The sequence below is a fragment of the Bufo bufo genome, chromosome 3 (genome assembly GCF_905171765.1).
Source record: "Bufo bufo chromosome 3, aBufBuf1.1, whole genome shotgun sequence".
Classification (NCBI taxonomy): Eukaryota; Metazoa; Chordata; class Amphibia; order Anura; family Bufonidae; genus Bufo; species Bufo bufo.
This window is the reverse complement of record NC_053391.1, coordinates 622,280,806-622,296,656: the sequence shown is the minus strand read 5'-3', so window position 1 is coordinate 622,296,656 and position 15,851 is coordinate 622,280,806. Positions and strand designations below refer to the sequence as shown.

The window sequence follows — 15,851 nt, the reverse complement described above, 5'->3', positions numbered from 1 at the left end:
TTATCCCCGGGCGCCGCTCCGTTCTCCTGCTATGCCCTCCGGTATCTCCGTTCCCTAAGTTATGGTAGGCGGAGTCTGCTCTAGCGCTGGCCAATCGCATTGCAGAGCTCACAGCTTGGGAGAAAATAACCTCCCAGGCTGTGAGCTCTGCGCTGCGATTGGCCAGCGCTAGAGCAGACTCCGCCTACCATAACTTAGGGACTGGAATCTCCGCCTACTATAACTTAGTGAGCGGAGATACCGGAGGGCATAACGGGAGAACGGAGCGGCGCCCAGGGATAATAGTAAGTGCAGTGAGATCCCTGGGCGCCGCTCCACATGTCTGTATAGTTAGTTCATAGGGTAAGAATCGGTGAAAGGTCCTCTTTAAAGGGGTTCTGCACTTTCATTTAACTGATGATCTATCCTCTGGATAGATCATCAGCTTCTGATCGGCGGGGGTCCGACACCCGGGACCCCCGCCGATCAGCTGTTTGAGAAGGCAGCGGCGCTCCAGCAGCACCGCGGCCTTCTCACTGTTTACCGCCGGGCCGCCTGCCCACTGACATCACAACTAGTATCAACTAGCGTGGGCGCGGCTAAGCTCCATTCAAGTGAACAGAGCTTAGCCCCGCCCACGCTAGTTGATACTAGTCGTGACATCAGTGGGCAGGCGGCCCGGCGGTAAACAGTGAGAAGGCCGCGGTGCTGCTGGAGCGCCGCTGCCTTCTCAAACAGCTGATCGGCGAGGGTCCCGGGTGTCCAGAGGATAGATCATCAGTTAAATGAAAGTGCAGAACCCCTTTAACTATATGCTGACCTACTGCTACTTTTGGCATCACAAGTCTTCTTTCCCTGTTTCCTCCACTCCAGCATCCTAGATATCAACGGAGATCACAAACGAGATTAAAAAAAAAGTACAATCATTCTTAAGGCGCATTTAGTTGCTGGGAGGAGCATCCGATTGTCGGGAAGGAAGGGTTCCTGACAATCGGCTGCTCGTTAAGTGGAGGTGGAGCGCTTGCATTTACATTCAGTGATCACCTACACAGCATGAGGATGAGCGATGGCTGCTGCTATTGCTCGTCTCCATACAAAATCATTGTTCCCGAGCAGCAGTGTGCTGTGTAGATAGCACGATCTTCTGTCTGGGAACAATGATTGAGGTGTCCGCACCCCCGATCATTTCATCCGATGAGCGAGTGTTTCACTTTGTTTATCGGGTGATCTGCGACACCTTTAGATGGGCAGATTATTGGGAATTAGAGTTTGTAGGAACGTTTGTTCTCAATATTCGTCATCGAACCAAACATCAGACGGTGTAAATTCAGCTTTACTTTAGTTTGGTCAGTAACAGCCCGTGTATTATGCAGTAGCCTAGGGGCTGATGTGAGGAAGTCATCTGTCAGTCACACCCCTACATTATCTGTTATTGTACTTACCTTTACAAAGCTCATCCGTATGGTGCACATTTTGGTAAGCTCGTACACCACTTCAAAACCTTGGTTCACCGACTGTGAGAGGAGCTGAGCGAACAGCTGGTTATTGAATATCTTCAAGCTGCAGCCGCTTGGGATCTTGCAGACAGTTGCCGGGTGGAAGCCATGCTGGTAATTACAGTTGCGACTTTGTACAAATATGCTGCTGTCACTTAGACATTCTGCATAGACCTCTCCCCCGACATAATACAGATGGACCCCTAAACCGTTAGCAGAGAAGACAATTAGCTGGAAGGTACTATGGTCACATCAGGAAAACTACTTTAGCATACACTTAAAGGTGTTTTATGGCCGAGATGGCCAACTTATACCCCCGCCTAGTTCAATTCAGTTCTTTTATTTTTATTTGAGCATATGGATGTCATGGGGAGGTCCTAGTTCTGCAGACAAAGCCTGAACATCAGAATGGCTACATGTGGAATCTCTGTTCAGATCAGACTTTCCCCAAAGATAACTGCTGACGGGGTTAGATATATTATATTTGCTATGTTGGACTGATTGGGATAATCCAGAGCCGCATTTACCATACTGCAGGCTTCAGATCTGAAATATCCCAGCGTTCCTTGGTAGTTCAAACTTGCTCTAGTGATCTGCATTCTGGCAAGTAGAGTGGTATTAACCTGGTAAGTAAAAACTAAAGAAGGTTGTCAGAAACCGCCTATTTTGTCAGGACTGGGCTACCATCTAATGTGTATGGGAATGTACCGACTCTCCAGCAGTCTCAGATTTTGGAGAAAATAAAGAGGGGTTGGTTGGATTTCCACACACCCAATCCTTTGTTCTCATGGATCATAAGGCTCCGTCAGTGGAGTATGGCAGTGGCTTATTACCCTCTTCTTAATGAGAATATATAGAATATCAGTCAGACGAATCTGTCATCAGGAAATATCAGGACCGATTGTTTAAATCAAGTTTTAGGCTCCATTCACACGTCCGTGTGTGTTTTGCTGATCCGCAAAACACGGACACTGGCAGTGTGCGTTCCGCATTTTCAGTGTCAGGGTTGCCAGGAGTTGGACCCCCACCGATCTCATATTGATGACTGATAGGCCATCAATGTCAGAATCTCAGACAAACCCCTTTCAACTTTATGGCCAGTGCGAAAACTGCCAGTGGCAATCATCAAAAATTCTGAAAAAAACTAATTTTAATATAAAAACTTGATCCACACAATAGCTCATTTTCTGAAGACACGTTCCCTTTACCTGTCCAATGAATTACAGGAGCTCAGCTAAGCTGCCTACCATGTGCATTTGACAGTATTCAGACTATATGACCTACTGTGCCATCATAAAGCAGGTGGTATTATACTTATGTGTCTTAGAGTCTGAAATTGCATTGTACCAAACAGGCAGAAGAAAAGGAAATGAGCGGTGGAGAAGGCTGGTGACAGGCCTATACTCTTATTTTAAAGCTGAAGAGTGCAATGGACCGTCATTAGGACTGTCAGTTGTTCATGGCCATTTTTCAACCATTTGTGCATCCATTTTCTGTCCATCTGTCCGTTTTTAACTCCTGCTAAAAAAGGCCATGAAAAAGGTTGAATTTCACTGGCATTTTTTTAAAATAAAGATCCCAACCCTGGCAGTGCCCTCATGCGCACATAATTATTACACACACAATTATTATTACAGATAATGCCCCCATAGTGCCCCCCATCTGTAATAATGTCCCCTATCTGTAATAATGTCCCCCATAGTGGCCCCCATCTGTAATAATGTCCACCATAGTGGCCCCCATTTGTAATAATGTCCACCATAGTGGCCCCCGTCTGTAATAATGTTCCCCATAGTGACCCCCATCTGTAATAATGTTCCCCATAGTGACCCCCATCTGTAATAATGTCCCCCATAGTGACCCCCATCTGTAATAATGTCCCCCATAGTGACCCCCATCTGTAATAATGTTCCCCATAGTGACCCCCATCTGTAATAATGTCCCCCATAGTGGCCCCCATCTGTAATAATGTCCACCATAGTGGTGCACCATCTGTAATAATGTCCCCCATAGTGGCGCACCATCTGCAATAATGTCCCATAGTGGAGGCCCATCTGTAATAATGTCCCCCATAGTGGCCCCCATCTGTAATAATGTCACCCCATAGTGGCCCCCATCTGTAATAATGTCCCCCATAGTGGTCCCCATCTGTAATAATGTCCCCCATAGTGGTCCCCATCTGTAATAATGTCCCCCATAGTGGCCTCCATTTGTAATAATGTCCCCCATAGTGGCCTCCATCTGTAATAATGTCCCCCATAGTGGTGCACCATCTGTAATAATGTCCCCCATAGTGGCCTCCATCTGTAATAATGTCCCCCATAGTGGCGCACCATCTGTAATAATGTCCCCCATCGTGGCCCCCATCTGTAATAATGTCCCCCATAGTGGCCCCCATCTGTAATAATGTCCCCCATACTGGCCCGCATCTGTAATAAATGTTCCCAATAGTGGCCTTCATCTGTAATAATGTCCCCCATAGTGGCGCACCATCTGTAATAATGTCCACCATAGTGGCCCCCATCTGTAATAATGTCCACCATAGTGGCCCCCATCTGTAATAATGTCCACCATAGTGGCCCCCGTCTGTAATAATGTTCCCCATAGTGACCCCCGTCTGTAATAATGTTCCCCATAGTGACCCCCATCTGTAATAATGTCCCCCATAGTGACCCCCATCTGTAATAATGTCCCCCATAGTGACCCCCATCTGTAATAATGTCCCCCATAGTGGCCCCCATCTGTAATAATGTCCACCATAGTGGTCCCCATCTGCAATAATGTCCCATAGTGGAGGCCCATCTGTAATAATGTCCCCCATAGTGGCCCCCATCTGTAATAATGTCCCCCCATAGTGGCCCCCATCTGTAATAATGTCCCCCATAGTGGTCCCCATCTGTAATAATGTCCCCCATAGTGGTCCCCATCTGTAATAATGTCCCCCATAGTGGCCTCCATTTGTAATAATGTCCCCCATAGTGGCCTCCATCTGTAATAATGTCCCCCATAGTGGTGCACCATCTGTAATAATGTCCCCCATAGTGGTGCACCATCTGTAATAATGTCCCCCATAGTGGCCTCCATCTGTAATAATGTCCCCCATAGTGGCGCACCATCTGTAATAATGTCCCCCATCGTGGCCCCCATCTGTAATAATGTCCCCCATACTGGCCCGCATCTGTAATAAATGTTCCCAATAGTGGCCTTCATCTGTAATAATGTCCCCCATAGTGGCGCACCATCTGTAATAATGTCCCCCATAGTGGCCTCCATCTGTAATAATGTCCCCCATAGTGGCGCACCATCTGTAATAATGTCCCCCATAGTGGTCCCCATCTGTAATAATGTCCCCCATAGTGGTCCCCATCTGTAATAATGTCCCCCATAGTGGTCCCCATCTGTAATAATGTCCCCCATAGTGGTCCCCATCTGTAATAATGTCCCCCATAGTGACCCCCATCTGTAATAATGTCCCCCATAGTGGCCCCCATCTGTAATAATGTCCACCATAGTGGTCCCCATCTGCAATAATGTCCCATAGTGGAGGCCCATCTGTAATAATGTCCCCCATAGTGGCCCCCATCTGTAATAATGTCCCCCCATAGTGGCCCCCATCTGTAATAATGTCCCCCATAGTGGTCCCCATCTGTAATAATGTCCCCCATAGTGGTCCCCATCTGTAATAATGTCCCCCATAGTGGCCTCCATTTGTAATAATGTCCCCCATAGTGGCCTCCATCTGTAATAATGTCCCCCATAGTGGTGCACCATCTGTAATAATGTCCCCCATAGTGGTGCACCATCTGTAATAATGTCCCCCATAGTGGCCTCCATCTGTAATAATGTCCCCCATAGTGGCGCACCATCTGTAATAATGTCCCCCATCGTGGCCCCCATCTGTAATAATGTCCCCCATACTGGCCCGCATCTGTAATAAATGTTCCCAATAGTGGCCTTCATCTGTAATAATGTCCCCCATAGTGGCGCACCATCTGTAATAATGTCCCCCATAGTGGCCTCCATCTGTAATAATGTCCCCCATAGTGGCGCACCATCTGTAATAATGTCCCCCATAGTGGTCCCCATCTGTAATAATGTCCCCCATAGTGGTCCCCATCTGTAATAATGTCCCCCATAGTGGTCCCCATCTGTAATAATGTCCCCCATAGTGGTCCCCATCTGTAATAATGTCCCCCATAGTGGTCCCCATCTGTAATAATGTCCCCCATAGTGGCGCACCATCTGTAATAATGTCCCCCATAGTGGCGCACCATCTGTAATAATGTCCCCTATAGTGGCGCACCATCTGTAATAATGTCCCCTATAGTGGCTCCCAGTCGTTTTAGCAAAAAAAAAATAAAAATAATCATCTACTTGCACACGCAGAGGCAGTTGCTCCTCTCTTCATTGAAAAGAACCTACGCCAGGAGCAACTGCCTCTGTGGGTGCAAGTGGATGAGGTGAGTATTTTTTTAACCCCTACATGTCCTAGTGTATCCATGTACACTCATGTCTAAACAGCCATTAAAAACGGTCCAATTGATTTCAATGTGATCCGTCCGTTTTTACTTAAAATGTATGTCGTGTGCCTGCAGCCTTACAGTTTAATTCCCTTATTACAGAAGAGTTGAACTCTCAAATGATCACCCTCTGGAGTTGACGCTTACCTTTGCCGATGTGCCGGCGGGTGTTTTCAATAGTGGAGTTTCGGTTGACATTGGATAAAAGTCCTAAACAAAACCTGTTCTTGTTATTAGAGGGGTCTGTGAACCCATCGATGAGTACGCTGCGGGACGATGCCTGGAATGTCTCCCCCACGCGATTGTTGAGCTCGTAATAGGCAACAGAACACCAGTGCAGTGGTTCTTCATAGCACACAGGACGGAAATCTGTGGGAAGGTCAATATGAAATAAAAAGTGTTGTCCGCTATAACAATATAAATATGTAATCAAAGATTATATACGCCTGGTTCCCATTTGTGGCAGTAAAGTGGCCATACTTGTCTCTTACCCCTTGGTGACCAGCCTGTTTTGGCCCTTACTGACTAAGCATTTTTATTCCTTTTTTCATTGTCGCCTTCCAAGTGCTATAACTTTTTTATTTTTCCATCTATGTAGTTGTCCCCCATAGTGGCGCACCATCTATGTAGTTGTATAAGGGCATGTTTTTTACAGGACAAGTTGGAGTTTTTAATGGAGCCATTTTGGGGTATAAATAACTTTCTGATTAACTTTTATTAATTCTTTCTGGGAAGGAGATGGGGAAAAAACAGCAATACTGCCACTGAGTTTTTACATGATACATGATTTGATTTTTGCGGGGTTGATTCATTGGTATCATTTTAGGTTAAATTACGCTTTTTGATCACTTATTAAGTTTAAGAATAAATTAGCATTTTTTTTTTTTTTACAGTGTTTACCTTAGGGAATAATTTATATGATTTGTGTAGTGCGGGTTGTTACAGAAGCGGCGATACCAAACATCTAGTGGAGATTTTATTTTTGCAATTTATTTTTCATTGAAAAGCATATTTTAAATGGGGGAAAAAAATATTTTTTATTGAAATTTTTTTAATGTAAAAAATGTTTTTTTTACTTTTCTTTACCATTCAATAGTCGCAAAAGGGGACTATAACAGGCAATATTTAGATTTCTTTTAAAATACAATGCAGGCGCCATTGTCTGCAGCATGTAAGGGGTTAAACAGCATGTAAGGGTCCAGCGCTTAGACCGGGCCCCTTAGTGACCGTCGTAAAAAGGTGTATTGGTGGTCACTAAGGGCTTAAAGGCTATGTACACCTTTGGGGGCAGTTTTTCTTTTAATGATTGCATTTTATTCATTTTGGGCTAAAATCCTTTTTTCAATTGGTCTTTATTAAAAATATTGAGCCGTTCTGTCACAAAGGGTTAACTGTTTTTCTAACTGTGTGACTGGTACTTTGGTCATCTAATAAGGCCGAATTCACACGGCCGTGAGCGGTCCGTGGTATCCCGGCCTGGCATCCTGCTGAGAGCAGGAGCGCACGGCGTCATTGGTTGCTATGATCTATATGAGTGCATTACTGTAGTGCAGCGGCGGCATGAAGCGCACGGCGTCATAGCAACCAGTGACGCTCTCAGCAGGATGCCAGGCCGGGATACCACGGACCGCTCACGGCTGTGTGCATTTGTCCTAAACCTCATCTCTAAATTACCAAAAGGTCATAACCACTTATTTAAGCCACATTCTTATCAGTAAGACAAGAATTGCGCTATAATGAGTGTTTATAATATCAGAAAGCAGAGATAAGGAGCCGTCAGCTAAGGTGCCAGACGGAACAGACAGAAAATTCTGATCCTGCTACTAGATAAACAAAGGCTTAAAAAAGACAGTGTTTCAACATTTTTAATAAAGACCAATTTTACAGATTTTTAGCTCAAAATGAGCACTATGCAATAATAAATAAAAAAAATGTCCCCAAACGTGTACACAGCCTTTAAAGGCAGTCTATCAAGTAGGCATACATGTAGGATACGATAACTATACCATTCTTGTGGTATAGTTATCAAAATGCTTTCTTTTATTTTTATGCAAATAAGCTTTCAGTGCACCAAAGGCGGGGCCGCTTCTTTTGGTGCACCATCGTTCTGCAAGTAACACTGCCCATTGCTTCCCTTCTTAGATTGACAGCTGGTAGATAAAGCCCGGTGCACTTAACAAAGTGGCCCTGTCCACGGCGCATCAAAATACATACAAATAAAAAGAAGCATTTCTCAGAGTGAGAGAACTGGATTTTGCCATGAAAGCTATAGTTATATTTCAGGGCACTTACCCTACATGGAGGTATGCTTGCTTGGAAACAGATTTTGGAGGTGACAGACCCTCTTTAAGTCTATGGGAGATACCAGAACCATGTGTGCTACAGTGCTACATACGTCTTGTTTTCATGATATTGATCACCTATCCTCAGGATTGGTTATTAATAGCAGATCACTGGGGGTCGAATCAGCTGTTTGAAAAGGCTGCGGTGCTCATGTGAGCAATGCAACCTCTTCAATGTTTACCTGCATGCTGTCTAGATTGTAGCGGCTGTTCGTGCCATTTATTAGAACTGAACTGTAATTACCCTGCACTGGACACTGCCCTGAAGAGGATGCAGTGCTGGCAGATAACCCATCTTTCCCACAGACTGATTTTAAGTAGTGTAGCATAAAGCTGGAGCCCGGTTTCCCTATATTCATTGGAGGCCTGCTGGCACAAAGAAAGGTAGCATACAGGGTGGGTCCAGTATATACTGCAAGTGGAATCTGTTTGCCCTGAATTCACTGGAGGCCAGGGGGCACCAGAAAAGGTGGCATTTAGGAGAGGTTCCCATCCAAGAGAGGTCACCTTGCCATGGTGGATGGGCACAAATAAGTCTGATCATAATGTATTAGTGAGAACCTCAAATTCATTTATATGGTGAGTATTAGATCATATGTTTTGTGTATTTTAGGTTTGCAGAGTTCTGTTGCATTGTATATGATTTTGGATTTTCAGCCATCTGCGTCTTAAGAAGTGCTGACTAACTTTTGTTTTTGTCTTTGCAATTTGGGTATATCTGTCTGAGATCATTGTCTGAGGCTCCATTAGATCTACTTATTATTCTGGCAAACTTGTGGACATTTACATGCACAGCAGAATTCTATACCAGCCTTTCATTATCACAAATACTAGACAGAAGGTCCTTTCATTTATCACCTACCTCTGATTGTAGCTGGTAAAACTAATTGACATTCAGTTGAGTCCCCTGAGTTTCTGTTTTGGTTCCCATGAACCTCTGGTGGGTTGTACGGTGGTGGTGGGGTATCTTTGGGGACAAAAAACAGGTAAATGTTGTAAATACAAAATGTAACAACAAGTTAGAAGGCAACAGCTTGCCAGATGTCAGTGTAGATCACCTGTGATCTGGTAAGGGCTTCCTGGTTCAGAAGAACTTCTGGGGGAATCGGGGTAGCCAATAGTGTTCGGCGAGTGGTGGAAGATATTGTTGGGGGAGGACGAGAACGGAGTGCACACCGGCTGCTGAAATGACTCAGGGAAGGTGGCATTGTGAGGCATCAGTGGTTCGTTGTTGAGGGACGTATTTCGAAACTTGGCCAGCAGACTGAGATCTGTATTAAACTCACTATGCCTGGGAACCAGTACAGGTGGAAGAACTGAAAGAGAAATAATGGTTATTATAGAGAAGTAGCAGAACCATGTCTGACCAACAGGGGGACATAAACATAACCAGACCTGTATTATCATAGCCCCTCTCTGATTAAAGTAAAAAAACAAATTCACTCGAGAAGGCTGGACAAGCAGGAGGTGTTTTAGGCTATGAGAAGCAGTGAGGCCATCTTATCCTAAGTACAGATCTGCATTGTGAAATCTGGCAGAGGAACAGCCTCACGGAGTTCACCGTATCGGGCATAGCCAGATAATGCCGTAAACTGACGGATCCCCAACTGACTATAATGGTATCAGACGGGGATACATCCTCTTTCCTCCACAACGACAGCTTTTGGCCAGACAGAAAGTCATGCATGCAGGACTTGTTGCTGAAAGCTGCCATTTATGCCGGAAAGTGTGATAGCGATCCCTGCAGGATCCTATTGTAGTCAACTGGGGTTCCAGCAGTTTGCGGCATTATCTTGCTAAGGCGGATACGGAGAGCTGCTTGAACAAACATAAAAACTTTTCAACTAAATGTAAATGAACAGATGACAAATGAGATAATGTAGAAGCAACACTGTTGTGAAGATTGTTTGAGTCCTTTATGTCTTCCTCCTTAAAGGGGTTGTCCGAGTCTTTAATACCGATGACCTATCCTCAGGATTTGTCATCGCCATCTCATCATGGGGGTCAACTTCTGGGACCCTCGTCGATCAGCTGTTTGAAGAGACCGTGGCGCTCAGTGACTAGCACAGCATGTTCCTAGGCCTATGACGTCACGTTCATCAATCACTAGGCCTAGGCGCAGTTCAGTTCCATTCAAGTAAATAGGACTAAGCTGCTATACCAAGCACAGCCACTATCCAATGGACGGCACTGTGCTCTGTAAGCTCACATGAGCACTGCAGCCTCTTCAAACAGTTCATCAGCGGGGGGTTCCCAGGATCACATTCCGATGACCTATCCTGAGGATAGGTCATCAATATTAAACATTCTGACAATCCCTTTGAAAAATAATGTACTCAGTCACAACTATTTGTTTTATTAATACTGTCAATCTAAAAGGAAAAATTCCGAAACCTTGGAAATATTCCTCATTAAAAATATCCTACCATTTTGTGTCTAGTTTTTATGAAGAGCCATGTGTCTCCACGGTACCATACCCACTTCACCTGTAGCCTACTCCTGTATATATATTTGTATTAGGTAGATCACAAGAATAATTGGGAATATGAAAGGATGTATTATCAGACTACACAGGGTTTGTTTGTAGTCTGTAGCTATGGAGACACATAGGAGGTATAGCCATAGAACAGTAGGATAGATACAAAGATGCTTTGGTTTTTATTTATTTTGCATTGGCCTAAAACATAATAATGTTGCAAAAGCCTAAATGCTCTTGAAAACCTCTTTGAGATGACCATTAACACCTGCAGTAAAAATCGTCTTTTAGAGCGGTGGTCCCCTGATACAAAAGGGTCAATATACACAGGATATTAGGAAACTGAAAACAAAGATCTAGTCTACATCAGGGACGGTCTTCTCAAAGAGGTGATCTACCACTGAATACTATAGAAGGAAGAGGCACACCAATGTAATTCCAGTACTTGTATCTATGCGACGGAAAAGAAACATTGGGTGATGTGTACACAATCTATAGAAAAAGGACTGAGCAGGAAACGGCGTTGTCTGAGTTATTAACAATTTTAGCAAATTAAGGCACTACACTCACCTAAAGAATTATTAGGAACACCTGTTCTATTTCTCATTAATGCAATTATCTAGTCAACCAATCACATGGCAGTTGCTTCAATGCATTTAGGGGGGTAGTCCTGGTCAAGACAATCTCCTGAACTCCAAACTGAATGTCAGAATGGGTGATTTAAGCAATTTTGAGCGTGGCATGGTTGTTGGTACCAGACGGGCCGGTCTGAGTATTTCACAATCTGCTCAGTTACTGGGATTTTCACGCACAACCATTTCTAGGGTTTACAAAGAATGGTGTGAAAAGGGAAAAACATCCAGTATGCGGCAGTCCTGTGGGCAAAAATGCCTTGTGGATGCTAGAGGTCAGAGGAGAATGGGCCGACGGATTCAAGCTGATAGAAGAGCAACGTTGACTGAAATAACCACTCGTTACAACCGAGGTATGCAGCAAAGCATTTGTGAAGCCACAACACGCACAACCTTGAGGCGGATGGGCTACAACAGCAGAAGACCCCACCGGGTACCACTCATCTCCACTACAAATAGGAAAAAGAGGCTACAATTTGCACGAGCTCACCAAAATTGGACTGTTGAAGACTGGAAAAATGTTGCCTGGTCTGATGAGTCTCGATTTCTGTTGAGACATTCAAATGGTAGAGTCCGAATTTGGCGTAAACAGAATGAGAACATGTATCCATCCTCTGATGGCTACTTCCAACAGGATAATGCACCATGTCACAAAGCTCGAATCATTTCAAATTGGTTTCTTGAACATGACAATGAGTTCACTGTACTAAAATGGCCCCCACAGTCACCAGATCTCAACCCAATAGAGCATCTTTGGGATGTGGTGGAACGGGAGCTTCGTGCCCTGGATGTGCATCCCTCAAATCTTCATCAACTGCAAGATGCTATCCTATCAATATGGGCCAACATTTCTAAAGAATGCTATCAGCACCTTGTGGAATCAATGCCACGTAGAATTAAGGCAGTTCTGAAGGCAAAAGGGGGTCCAACACCGTATTAGTATGGTGTTCCTAATAATTCTTTAGGTGAGTGTAAATTACAAGAGAGCCAATGCTCTCCAGTTCGACCTCCACCACTGCTGCTCCTCTGCCTCCCTCGGGTTCCACTGAGACCAGTGTTGCAGCAGTTATGTGTGACGACAGGAACGTCGCTGCTGCAGCCAGGGAGACAGAGGCTAGAAGGAGACAGGAGGGGTGGTTGTGGCGCTGGAAGAGGCAGGGGTCCAACAGTTATGTCATCACAGCCCCAGCATTTGAACATTTTCACAGCCCTTTTAAGTAAATCAACGCACAAATTACTAATTACAAGTAAGATTTTTTTTTACCTGGAGTTTCCACCCTTCGGTAATGGTAAGGATTTATGCATACATCCTTCTGTTTTGATCCAAAAGGAAACTCGCAGCATTCAAGTGGTTTTAACTCATGATGTGACTGAAGATCCGGCCACCTCCAGACCCTACAGTAGATGACATGTGGAAGACCCTTTCGATGTGACACCTGCAGTCTCCCGTCCAGTGATCTTGGAATAGTGACGCATTTACTAAGCTGTCCTGGGGAACTTAGCGCCTTCTCAAGATCTTCCATTGCACCCTTCTTCTTCTTCAGCTTCTTCACCAGTGAATCCACTGCTTTTTCTGCCCATTTTTCCTCCTCATCTCCTTGCTTCCAGCCGAGCAGCCGCTTAACAGCAGGGCTAGTGAAGGAGAACAAGGAACTGATCGGGGTGCTGGTGTGCATAAGAGTGTCACGGTCAGGCAACACCCTCCTGAATATAGGATACTTCTTTATTAGATTAGTTTTTTCTTCAATCTGAAGACGCTTTTAACAGTTTATGAGAAGGACTCTCAATCTCTCAATAGACTCTGTTAATGAAAAAATACAGACAGTTAGACCAAAGCACAAAAATGTACACGTGCCAAGCAGAATAAATGAAGAATGTAAAAAGCAACATATCTACCACTAAACAATAAGATAGGATTCAATGACTCCAAGAAGCCAATGCACCTACAATGTTGGTAATAGGGCTTTTGGGTGGTTTTCTACGGACTACTGAAGTCCTTAGTCTAGACATTAAAAAAATATCCTCCAACCATTTATATAACCGGCCCTAAACCCTAGGGTGCGAACTCTCCACCTGCTTGATCTGTCCATTTTAGTAAATATTTGTATTGCTAGAAATTTGCCTTGTGCTGTCTCTTCTGTTCTTCATTCTGGAAACATATGACTAAATTGGCAAACGGTTGTTACCAAGCCTCTTCACAATAGGTGTGTCCCTACACGGTATGAATCTTTCAGCACTGAGAGGACAGTGTGTGCACACGCCCGGGTACCAAGGGGATGGAGTGATTGTACTGTCACACAAGTTCATTTCATTTAATAGAGAATGGTGTAAGTAAGTAGTACATTTCTAAATCACTTCATTTAAAAAAGATCTGCCTGCATCCACCTGAAAAAAAGATGATAAAAACCCTGAGCCTGATAAAACAATGTTCAGAAGCTACAAAGCTTCTGAACATCACAGGAGCCTCCTGTGCACCTGTAAGTGTGATTTAACCCTCTTATCAGCTTTCTGAACTCCCTAGAACAGGGATGCTCAACCTGCGGCCCTCCAGCTGTTGTAAAACTACAACTCCCACCATGCCCTGCTGTAGGCTGATAGCTGTAGGCTGTCCGGGAATGATGGGAGTTGTAGTTTTGCAACAGCTGGAGGGCCGCAAGTTGAGCATGCCTGCCCTAGAAGAAAACATAGTGGGAAGTAAGCGAAGTGAGGTCACTGCATACAGTGCTGAGAGAAATGCTTCTGAGAGAAATGCAGCTAGCTGTGCCGCTGAACCAGGGAATAATATGGCTGAAAGAGACGGGGAAGCCAAAACATAACTGTTTCTTCGCAGTTATGATTGTACAAGAAAGCACAGCCGTTATGCAAACTTTTTTTTTTTTTTTGAAAACTCAGGTACACTTTAAGATATATGTGCACTGCAGTGTCTCAACCTGTGTTTGCTTTGACCCATTTTACAGGGACCGAGGTACCTTCTCAGTATGTTTTAGAAATACAGGAGGTGCCAAGCTACACGTAAATGCATGTTGTACATATACACTTGATATGAACGCACTTGCACATAGGGACGTCTGGGTCATCAACCACAGACCTCATTTCTGTTGAAAGTATTGTGTCAGATTTTGATAAACCAGTTATGCAATTTCCATTATCAAATCACAGGTCCTGAGAATATAAATTGCTTGATAATTGTATGCTGAGAAAGAACAGTCATTAGAAGTGAGGGACAGAGGTCACTGGCAATGACTCAGTCAAGAAATCAATGGAAATACAAGGATCAAGACTGTAAAAGATGTAGACGAGAGCTGTACTGGAAGCTCATAGGCTCCAATGTAAAATTTGAAACTGGGCCCTCATTACCAACTGGTGTCTTCTTATGTGGCAGAGGAACAACTGACCCCTTTCAGGCACCAGTCAAGGTGCTACAATTGCCTCTGCACATCCTCTATAGCTACACCGCTGGCTTAGACTACTTGGACAAGACTGTCAAAAGATTAGATGTGAAGGTTAAAATAAAAGCAACATCATTCAATAAATAGTGCAATCGGGGTGATCAAGTATCTTGGAAAACATTAAATTTTTAGCAGTTTGCACATGTATTTGACCTTAAGACCAAATAATTTAAAGTGATCTTACTTTAAGGGTACTTTCACACTAGCGTTTTTCTTTTACGGCACTGGGGCTCAATACTGGAAAAGAACTGATCAGTTTCATCCCCATGCATTCTGAATGGAGAGAAATCCTTTCAGGACGCATCAGGATGTCTTCAGTTCAGTCACTGAACGGCGTTTTGGACGGAGGAAATACCACAGCATGCTGCGGTATTATCTCCGTCCAAAATTCCGGATCAGTTGCTGGAATCTTACATTGAAATGTATTAGTGCCAGATCCGGCATTAAAAATACCGCAATGCCGGATCGGTCCTTCGCGGACATCCGGAGAGAAGGATCCGTTCTTGCAATGCGTTTGTAAGACGGATCCGCATCTGGATCAGTCTACAAATGCTGTCCGTTTGCATGCAGATTGCCGGCGACGGAACTGCTTGCCGGATCACTCTGCCGCAAGTGTGAAAGTAGTCTGAGGGTGAATCTCTAGGGTTACCAGTACTGTGTGAAGGCACATTATACATATTAGATGTAAGTCAGCTGAACTGGACGACTTCAGTGGGACCACCCAAATATTTCATTTGTATGGGGGTGTCCCAATTGTGGCCTAAAAGAGAAAAGCCGCTGCTGGAGGATTAGCCAGGATCCATCAGTGCTTGCCTAGGAACAGCTTCTGCATCCACACCATCATCAGACTGTACTATTACTATGAATTATTAGTGCAGCAATTAGAACCATTGAAATGTGGAAAGGTGTTAGGAACCACAAATCTACTAGTCACCATAAGTTTAGGGTCACTGGCCA

At 44.4% G+C, this 15,851-nt stretch overlaps 1 protein-coding gene across 2 annotated transcripts in view; it reads right to left on the bottom strand.

Moving 5' to 3' along the window:
• SMAD9 (SMAD family member 9) overlaps positions 1-15,851 on the bottom strand; it is a 42,447-nt gene that overhangs the window by 2,098 nt on the left and 24,498 nt on the right. The window contains exons 1-6 of one of the 2 annotated variants that reach the window (XM_040426106.1): positions 13,519-13,541; positions 12,710-13,246; positions 9,396-9,653; positions 9,200-9,304; positions 6,143-6,364; positions 1,422-1,678 (exon numbers count right to left, since the gene is read on the bottom strand). In XM_040426106.1, coding sequence (XP_040282040.1) covers positions 1,422-1,678; positions 6,143-6,364; positions 9,200-9,304; positions 9,396-9,653; positions 12,710-13,121 — 1,254 coding nt within the window. In that variant the 5' untranslated portion in view covers positions 13,122-13,246; positions 13,519-13,541. Of the gene's footprint in view, positions 1-1,421; positions 1,679-6,142; positions 6,365-9,199; positions 9,305-9,395; positions 9,654-12,709; positions 13,247-13,518; positions 13,542-15,851 lie in introns of those variants that run through there. The other variant, XM_040426105.1, reaches the window with a different exon arrangement.